This window comes from Rhyacophila brunnea, unplaced genomic scaffold, assembly GCF_057557595.1.
Source record: "Rhyacophila brunnea isolate RB1 unplaced genomic scaffold, BYU_Rbru_1.0 scaffold_51, whole genome shotgun sequence".
Classification (NCBI taxonomy): domain Eukaryota; kingdom Metazoa; phylum Arthropoda; class Insecta; order Trichoptera; family Rhyacophilidae; genus Rhyacophila; species Rhyacophila brunnea.
Window position 1 is genome coordinate 1,541,760 of NW_028233182.1, and position 10,086 is coordinate 1,551,845.

A 10,086-nucleotide genomic window follows, 5' to 3' on the forward strand; every position below is an offset into this window, starting at 1 on the left:
AATATTTTGTTAAAACTCCATCCTATGCTCAGGATGGGTGCAATAAATAATTTAATCATTGAAAAACGGTTAATTTTGTAATTTAAACCTTATAACATGAAAAAATCAGATAACTCTTATTCAAGCTTTATTATATGATAAAATTGAAGTCAAAACAGTTTTCACATTTTCTTCGTATTTACGATTCATCATTTTCCAAACTTTTTTTTATCATTAAAGGTTATTATAAACCATGATTGCAGGCGTTTATACAAAAGAAATAAGAGATAACGCATAATAAAGTTTTAAGATATTTCCGAATGCATTTAGATTCATAATTGTTTTTTTTTTATTATAATCGCGAAAATACCATAAATGCCTCTGTGATCATATTAGAGCCATTCTTATGCAAAAAAAATATATGGCATAATGTAATCTATTATAACATAAATATAAATTAAAATAATGATTTATCTTCGTCCATAGCAAATTTATTCATATCTTCTAGTATTACACATTTCCCGTCTTTTTTGTACCCTTAAAAATAGTAATATTAGCATATTTTCGATTTTACCAAGCATTGCATTGTAATTTATAATTTGATTGGATTAAAATATAAGAAAACGATTTCTTTTATGATTTTTAAGAATTTTTGCAGCAAATATATGAAATTTTATTTTTCGTCTTTGCTATAAATTTATATCAATAATACAATATTTAATTTATAAATTTATAAATTTTGGCGCCACCGGCGTTAGTTGAACGTATAACAAAAACATTCCCCATTTAAAAGATAGATTTAATAAGTTTTTATCTCTAATTCATAGAATTAAGGAAAAATTTGATGAGCAACTACAATTTTTTTTAATGATTTTTTTTAATTTTTATCAAAAATTGTCTTATAATAAAGTCTAAATACAAAATAACTATATTGTATATAGCGTTTTTTTTTCATGTTTCTCATCATATCTACATATAATACCTTTTAATAATAGCTAAATACAATGGATTGTCTTTAATATAGCCTTTTAGTGATTTATCGTTTAATATACATTAGCTTCCTAAAAAAATTTATTTATAAAATAAATGATTTTAATGTAATTTGTTACACTTTTATTTTTAATATTCATAAATTTATTGCCAAAACTATTATAATACAAAATAAAGGATTTTAATGTGCCATTATTAACATTTTATTGGCAACTATGCATTATATTACGAATAAGATTTAAATACAAAATAAACGATTTTAATGTGATTTGCTACACCCTAATCTTTATATTCATAAATGAAATGCTAATAAAATTTGATTTTCAGTTTATATCGTATTTTCGGCTTCAATAAAAAGGATTTCTATTTATAATAGGGGTTTCTTGCTGTAAACAATTTACACTTTCACAAAATATTAAGTTTATAAAATATATTCACATTAAATTAAAAATCAAGGACTCAAAACTAAGATTCTTAACTGCAGAATATTATGATTTCATGGTATGAATTTAGTAGATACTATTCTTTAATTATATATTTATAAGGTTTTTTTTCTTTTTGCATCCTTAATAAAAACCGTGTTGCGTATGATTTATTCATATTAATTAAGTAGCCGGGAAAATAATCTTCAATTCTCTAAATAATAAATATAATTAAATATAGTGAATAAAACAAGAATTGTGAAAAATATTGCGGGAAGCATGTTAATAAATTCAAAATATACCAAGTTTGCAGCAAATATTCCTTAAAATAGAATTTATGTAGTTTTAAATCATGGAGCATTTTTATTTGTACAGGCAGGTAGACAAAATAAATTACTAACCCTGCAATATAGCTTTTAATTTTTTTGCTCATGTATTTAAAATAAAATTATATAGAAGGGATTCTTATCCTTTTAATGTAAAACAGAGCGCATTTGACATTATTGGCATTTTATGTACATTTTGTGCATATAAAGTTCGATGGTTATCAAACAATTTATCTAAAATAGTTAAATGGTATACAAATTACAAAGAATCTGTCAAAACGAAAGTATAACTTTCACAAAAAAATTATTTACGAATGTAAAAAGAGAATATTCAAACAAGACTATCTTTTTAGCTATTTATATTTGAAAAGTCATTATAAAGAACATAAATATCAAGAATACATTTGAATTTATTAATTGTATAATAATTTTTGTTTTGCATAATTTAAATTGTAATGAATTTATAATATATGGTTGGGACGATTTGTGATAATTTTCTAAAAAATAACGGCTTTATAATTTCTTGAATATTGTGATAAAATGAAAGTTTTTTTTTCTAGTAAATTCTATTGATCAACAATTAATATTCATAATCCTTTTTAGGAGGATAGTTATTTTATTTTATAATTAGATTTTATACTGAGATGTCTTGATGCAATAAACTTCTTATAAAGACTTATTTATAAATTATATATTCATTTATATCACTACATCTAAACATCGAACACGGGTATATTTACATTGACCAGATCAAAGTAAAAAAATTCCCTTAATAGAAAAGAAATACTCTTGTATTTAAAATCTATCAGACCCCATTATTTTAGATAATACTACCCACTAAATCACACAACTTTCTTAAAGCAGTAATATAAAACACAGAAGCGAATAAAAAATAAAACCAATTAACGTGCAGCAAACATTTTTTTAATTATAGCTCAGTCTTAAATGCTGAGATCAATATTATTATATAAAAATGCCTTAAAATCATATAAAAATACCATATAATCTTATATAATCTCTGATATATAGAACCACTTTGACTTTTATTATTCTATATGGAACAGGTCTATTTCAATATTTTACATTATAACAATATAAAAAACGATAAATATGATTGATCTGTATTTTCGATTTAGCATGCATCATTTTCTTGAAACTTGCGTTGTTTAACATCAGACTATATTGAATCTATAACTATTTTATTTTTTTGGCTTTAATCTCAGGTCTATTCGGCTTAAATAATGTAGAGCAAGCGCACCCATTAAAATCCATACAGCCGTTAATCCCCAAAGAACGAATATACAGGGCCATACCCCGGGAGTATCCAATCCTTCTTTTATTAAAATTTCCTCGCCTGGTATATCATCGAAATTCAGTCCTCTATAAAGAGTTTGCATACTTGCTCTAAATGTGTATGTAACAGGTGAAATCCATATTATCCACCGCAACCATGCAGGTATTGTTTTCGGATTATTAAAACCACCACCAAATATAATGCAAATCGTTAAGACTGTAGTACCTAAGATTTGGGAAAAGCTTTCGGTAGGTGCAATAGTTCCAATTGTTAATCCAAGAGCAACAGAAAATAAAACCGCGGATATTTGTATAATTAAGAATATAAAAAATTTGCCTGGGTTGTTATTCAATCCTACCATCCAATAAACAGCTGATATATATAATAAAGAAAAAAATCCGTTAAATATGAAAAGAGAAATAAGTTTTGAAAAATATGCAGAAACACCATTGTAAAGTCCAGACTTTCTTTCTCTATATATTATTTTTTTTTCGTCTGGAAAAATATTAAAAATAGGGCCAGCCGTGGTAAAAAGAGAATTAATTAGAATAAAGAAAATAACACCACTTCTACTCTGAATGCTATCCTCGCTATAACCCAGCTGAAGATATGAAAGTCCTAACAACAAAACAAAAATCAACTTTTGAAATATTTGTATTTGTATATAGTTATTATTGCGGCAAAGCTCTGAAATGTTTCTGGCAAATAAAATCGGAAAAGATGAAAAGTATATATATTTTATGGCATGTATTAGACTCAATCTTTCTATACCCCACGTATATACCAGAGGGTTTAGAGGGTTGTTTGTCATTTCCTTTACATTAGGTCTCTTGTATTGATGATTGTTATCTGATAAATTCCATGCTTTTTTCAATTTTTCAATTCTTTCTTGACTTTCTTTTATTGTTTCTTTTGAAGTAGGATCCAAAGATATCATATCCAAGAAATAATCACACGGATTTGTGTTTTCGGGAATTTCGTAGCCGTTCTTTTCAAAAAAACACATGCATTCAGTAATGTTACCTTGAAAAATTGATTTTCCTTGAACCATAATAAAAATCCTATCAAAAAGCAGTGAAAGTTTAAATGAAGGTTGGTGAATGGTTAGAAGTATTACTTTTCCTGTGTCAGCAAGTTTTTTTAATATCTCAATTGTGTTAAGTGCGTTAAAAGAATCTAAACCACTTGTCGGTTCATCTAAAAATAAAATTTTTGGATTCCCGATGAGCTCAATGCCTATAGAAACTCTTTTTAGTTCACCTCCAGATATATGAGAAAGGCGATCATTCATAACAGAACTTAGCCCAAGTATTTTAATGATCTCGAGAATATGTTCATTGATTGAATCGGTTCCAGAATCGATTTCCCTACCTTTTATTTTTAAAACTGCACAAAACTTCATCGTTTCGTAAATGGTTTGGTTTAAATATGCCCAAAAAAATTGTTCTACATAGGCCACTGATCTTGACCAACTTTCCTTTTCTCTTTCATCGTCATTCAATAAAATATTCCCCTTTATTCCTATAGATTCCGGCATTCTTCCAGCGAGTGCATTGAGAAGTGAAGTCTTTCCTGCACCACTTGTTCCAAGAAGTGCTGTTAATGTTCCTTGCTCAATTATACCAGACTCATCGTCTACTATTACTTTTCCTCTACTTTCAAGTGTTAAATCAAACCATGTTAATTTCGTATTTACCATGCATGAAAATTTACTAAATTATTTATTTATTTAGAATATTCGACAGAAGAACACCAATAATAGACCGTTCTCTTAATTTTGCATCATAAGGCATAATTCAAAAACTTGATTTTATCTACTTTTTATTAGATTAGCCTAGTTGATGTGCAAAGATTTTAAAATACTTCGTATAGTATTTTTCACGATAGAATTAACTACCAAATACATTACATCATTCAGCAACTACTCAATCATTTTTTTAAAAGAAAAGAGCTTGATAAATAGTAAGTGATTCAAATTTAATATAAAAATTAAGAATTGATTTTAATAAAATCAGCTATACTTATTTCTACTATATAACCATTAGAAGTATGTGCTACTTAAAAATATTAAACAGAAATAACCATGTTTGGAAACAAGTTTATTTATTTAAGGATAAAGGATCTGAAAGTAGAACTAAAGATTTAAAATTTATTTAAAATTCTTAGTATATATGCAATGGCTTCCTACTAATTAATAAAATCGTATTTAGCTATTTGAATTTGTCAATATTAGCAGAAATAGACCGTATATCTGAACTAAGACTTAATAATTGGTCAATCTCTTCTTTTATACTCTCTAGTCTCCTTATGCAGCTGTCTACATTTTGTTCTGTTAATTGCTCCATTTTGAAGGGCATTATAATCTTTGATCTTGCTCGATTTATAATAAAAAATTCTTTACGATTTTATATGATTCTGTGCAACAACCAAATTATAGATTTTAGTGAAATATGTGAATTGATAATAAAGAATAAATGTATCTCAATTTTTAATTGACACAGGGCTATATCGCTTTTTTTCGAACAAATGAAAGAGGGATATTGATTTGAATACAATCACTAGCAAATATAATTGTTTAATAGGAATGATAGCCAAGAATAATAGAATTTATATTAAAAAAGTGGTGCATGAATAATCTTTATTTATCCTTATGCTTTTCGATTTCATTTATTAATATTAATACTATTTATTCTTGGTTTAACAAATAGAAGTTTTTTTTTTAATATAAATTTTGTGATATTATTCACTTTTTGTAAACTTTTTTGAGTCTAAAAAATGATAAAAACAACCCAGATAAGCTCCTTTTGTAAATTTAGTTTTGATAAATTTATGTATAATAAAAAAGCATTCGTAAGAAGGTTATTAAAAATGAAATTGGTCATACAATAATAAAATTTTGAAGTTTATTTACTTTTGGTTTAGAACTTCAAAATACAATTACTATAAGAATTAAATACATAAATAAACGTTGAATTTACTCATAAAGAAAATTTTATTTCACTGAATATGTAAAATTTAGTGCGATTAATATAACTTAGATACCTTTATCACTTTTTCATAATAAATTATAAACCAGCAATTTTTTTAGAGTAATTCTTCACAAAATGATTTTAAAATGTAAAACATGATAGAATTCAGGGATGCATTCAAATAGTGCATATAAGCCTCGTAAAAAGCATACTTGACTATTTATTATGAGATTATCAAAGCATAAAGGTGTTTTTTTTACTTATATATCAAGTCATCTCGTTCGAGGATTTATAAAACATAAGAAAAATTAATGCATTTTGAGAGATAATATATGTGTATAAAATCTATCATAAATTTCGTAATTTGAGAAAACCTCACATCTAATTATATAAGCACTATGGAAGTATGTGGAAGGGGTTTTACGAGTAAAAAAAGTATGCCTACTCAAATCAGAGGATTTAATTATATAATCAAAAATTTACAACCCTATCAAGATTACTAGTAAATTTGAAACAAAATCAAAGTGTATATTTAAATAAAAAGTCATAATATGCGACAATTGAGACATCTTATATTAAATTCCCATGGCAAAAAATTCCACAATATAAGATATGATATAAGTATTTAAAAACAAATTGCTTAGAACAGAGACGTCCCTCCTGGATAGAAAATGCCTTTAAAGACAAAAATTTTTGCTAAAACATTCAAATTTAAAGGTTTAACAAAATAAAGTTAGGGCTGGTAGACTTTTTTTGTTTAAACATACCAGTTAAAATTCACAATCAATTTTAAAAATGTTAAAAAAATATTAATTAATATAATTTTACACAGACAACAGTAAACCCGAATTAATATTTCCAATTAATTTACTCTCGCTTTAAATAAAATTGATTTTCTTATATTTTAATTGTAGCTATTATCAAGTAATTGGTATCTATTGTATTTATTTTATTCAAATAGATGTTTTTCTGTGTCAGCCATTGAAAAGAATTTGTCGATATATTGATATTTTTTTCGAATTGAAAAAGCTTTGGAATCACCTTTTATAAATATTTTATGATACTTTTAATTCCTATATATCAATTATGAATGAACTCAAATAGAAAGATAGCAAAATAAAATATAGAACTGATTTAGAAATACCCCATAAACACAATTATATAATTTTTATATATTAAATGTGGCGAAAAAAACATATATTGAATATTTTAAAATTATAAAAAGTATTTATTTATCTGTATTGAAAGACGAATATTTGAATACAATTAATAACATGTATTTTTATATATTTTAGTGCTGACTAACATATTTGCATTATCTAAAATTTAAATAAAATATTTAGTAGTAGTTTATCAAATTATTCATTTGTGGAATTATCTCTTTCTTCACAATTATTCTTTTATTTTACACCTTTAATTGAAAATACAATAGCTCAAGGCTAGGAATCGACTTCATATTATTATATAAGAAATTTCAGGGTTGAAATTTTATACACTAATACCAGTTGATTTGTATGGTTTATCTAAGTTTGATTTTGTTTAATAAATTAATTTTTTTTAACATTAAGTCCTTTATGTTATTTTTTTAGTTGCGCTTCAAAAAATATTATGATTGACATAAGTTTTGCATTATAATTCTAGTTCTCATTAATTACTAGCTAAAATCATATTGGTTTCATATAAAATAATAACCGACCCCTTTTAGCATGTCTTTTTTTTTTGATTTTTTTCAGTGCAAAGCCCCGCGGAATTTTTTTACAAATATTTTTTACGGTATAAAAATATTTATTGCCTTTTTAAATCCAATATTTTTCATACACAGATGTTATTCAAATAATATAGTGTCAGTTAAAAGCACTTTTTTACCTTTTAAATTGCAATCATTTAATGTTTAATAAACTATTTTTTGTGTATATAAATTTTTCGAGTATCTGTGCTCAGTAGATAAATATTTATATTTAGCTCAACAAGCATAATAATTCAAAACATTATTATTTTCTCTATATATTATAGTATAATTTTCAGGAAGACAATTTTATTTCCCCTTTTTCACACTATAAAATTTGTTTTTGGATGTTTTTTGTTCTAATTTCTTTAATTCTGTGGTTTTCTTTAATCCAATTTGAAACCTTTAAATTAATTTTAAATAAACTTTGAAGCATTTATATCGCCTTAATATGGCTTCTAAGCCAGTGTTAATACTATAATCATCTTTTTAAATTATCATATATGTAAATAATTTGCGCACTTTTATAGGTATAAGTATCAAGAGGATTCAAGATTTCTATTATTCAACCCATATAATTACATTATATAGCATCTTCTTAGAAATTACATATGTTGAATTAAACTGTCCTATGCCCATATTAAAAGGGCTTGTGTATAATAAACTTAGGTCAAAAAAACATCTCAAAAATATTCATTTTTATGGGGTTTGATGATAATAAAGTTGACATAAATTTTTAAAAATGGGTTAATATAATGCAAACACACTAAAGGGGGGGGGGGATAAATATAAATTATTTCGCTGATTTCGGACGAACTTGTGTTAATATTTGGCTCAGAGATTCCATAGATGATATACTAAAGCTAGAACCTTTGCTGCAATTTAATAGTAATGATAAATTTATTAGTGTGTAATTTATAAAATTATATTATCTTAAAAATGTAGTCATTAATTTAGTGTTTATTTTTGTATTTTGCGATATCAAGGATATTTTCCAGATAATATTCATTTTGACAAAATAGCTATTGTTTGCTGAAGCTCTATTTGGCAATAAAATATAGATACGTGTATTTTAAAGTATGTGGTAAATAATTTTCTTACATAATATCAAAAAACGTTATCAGTAAATTTAGGGTCGATTCGATTTTCAATGATAAAAAACATATTCCATTACTATATTAAACCGGGGAGAAAATATTTAGATAAGAATATCACTCTAATACCCAATTATAAAATTTAAAGAAACTTTTAGGTGATGGATATAACTATTGTTCTTTTACATTATATATCACACACACATAAATTGTAATTTACTTTTGTTATAGCTCTAGGTGGAATATATAGTTGTGATAAATTCATTCCCCTTTAGTGTTCATCTATGGCAAGATATTTTTTTTATTTTAAATAAAATCTATGGTTGTCTGTTTAGTTGATAATATATGAGTGTTTGAGTCTTTTATATCCTTTCCGTAGGTTGGTGTAAATCGAAGAAGAAATGGTTGGCATTTCAAGTTAAAATTTTCAATGGTATTTTTTTTCCCAAAAATTATATCACTGTGATTTTATTATCTTCTTCTCAGTTCTCTGATTCACTCCCAATATTCGTAATATACCTATAAAAACCTCATTATATTCGCGCTTCACGAATTAGCTTTACAATTTTAACAATATTATCTGGAGAATCTATTGCTTCTAGGATTTATAATTTGCCAATAGTACTAATTTCATTTATTATTAAATAAATTTTTGTATATAAACAGCTAATACATAATATAGTATCTTATGATCCTTTGATCATAAAGATCACAAGCACTTACTGTGTTTTAATATTTTATATATTTTTATTTATTGCTTAATTTTATTTTTAGCTTTTTATAGTTGTTAAAGCAAGACTTAAAATTGCTCTTATATCAGAATTGACTTATACGTCTGTTCACCTCATCATCTTTACAATATTCATCTCTTAGGACTTATTAGTTCAAGAGTCTTCCTCAATTATATTGTTTGTGCGGATGCTTCAGCTTCAGTTGGCATCCGAAACTTCTTAATATATGGCTTATAATATTTTGTAACCCCCCATTCCTGTGTTTCTATAACATATATGATTTAAAAAATTTTCACATCATATAGTTCTTCTTTTTCAAAAAACTTCTCCATATAAATGGCATCATCCCCACTAGCTATTTCTTTAGCCTTTAAATTACATAACTTTATTCACTTTATCTTATTTACTGTGCTTCTTCCTTAATTACGTATAATTATACATGTATAACAATATCCTAAAAGTTCCGTGAAAACCCCGAAGTTATAGATCAAATCGAGGCATATATTCAAACTATAAGATTCAGTTTGAACCAATAGATCCTAGGAATAGAGGGGG

At 25.5% G+C, this 10,086-nt stretch overlaps 1 protein-coding gene across 1 annotated transcript; it reads right to left on the bottom strand.

The window, feature by feature from the left end:
* Positions 1-1,332: 1,332 nt before the first annotated feature.
* Positions 1,333-4,710, bottom strand: LOC147065829 (uncharacterized). Its single transcript, XM_085956228.1, has 4 exons — positions 4,462-4,710; positions 3,906-3,999; positions 3,585-3,698; positions 1,333-1,355 (listed from the first exon to the last, which is right to left on the bottom strand). The coding sequence occupies exons 1-4, from the start codon at positions 4,708-4,710 to the stop codon at positions 1,333-1,335; spliced, it is 480 nt and encodes a 159-aa protein (XP_085812354.1).
* Positions 4,711-10,086: the final 5,376 nt, after the last annotated feature.

Coding starts and splice junctions, on each gene's coding strand:
- LOC147065829 (XM_085956228.1), bottom strand. CDS start 4,710: ATGGTAAATACGAAATTAACATGGTTTGATTTAACACTTGAAAGTAGA. Junction 4,000..4,461: donor GGTCAAGATCAGTGGCCTAT/GTAGAACAATTT, acceptor TTTTTTGAAAAG/AACGGCTACGAAATTCCCGA. Junction 3,699..3,905: donor AAAAGAAACAATAAAAGAAA/GTCAAGAAAGAA, acceptor GAAACATTTCAG/AGCTTTGCCGCAATAATAAC.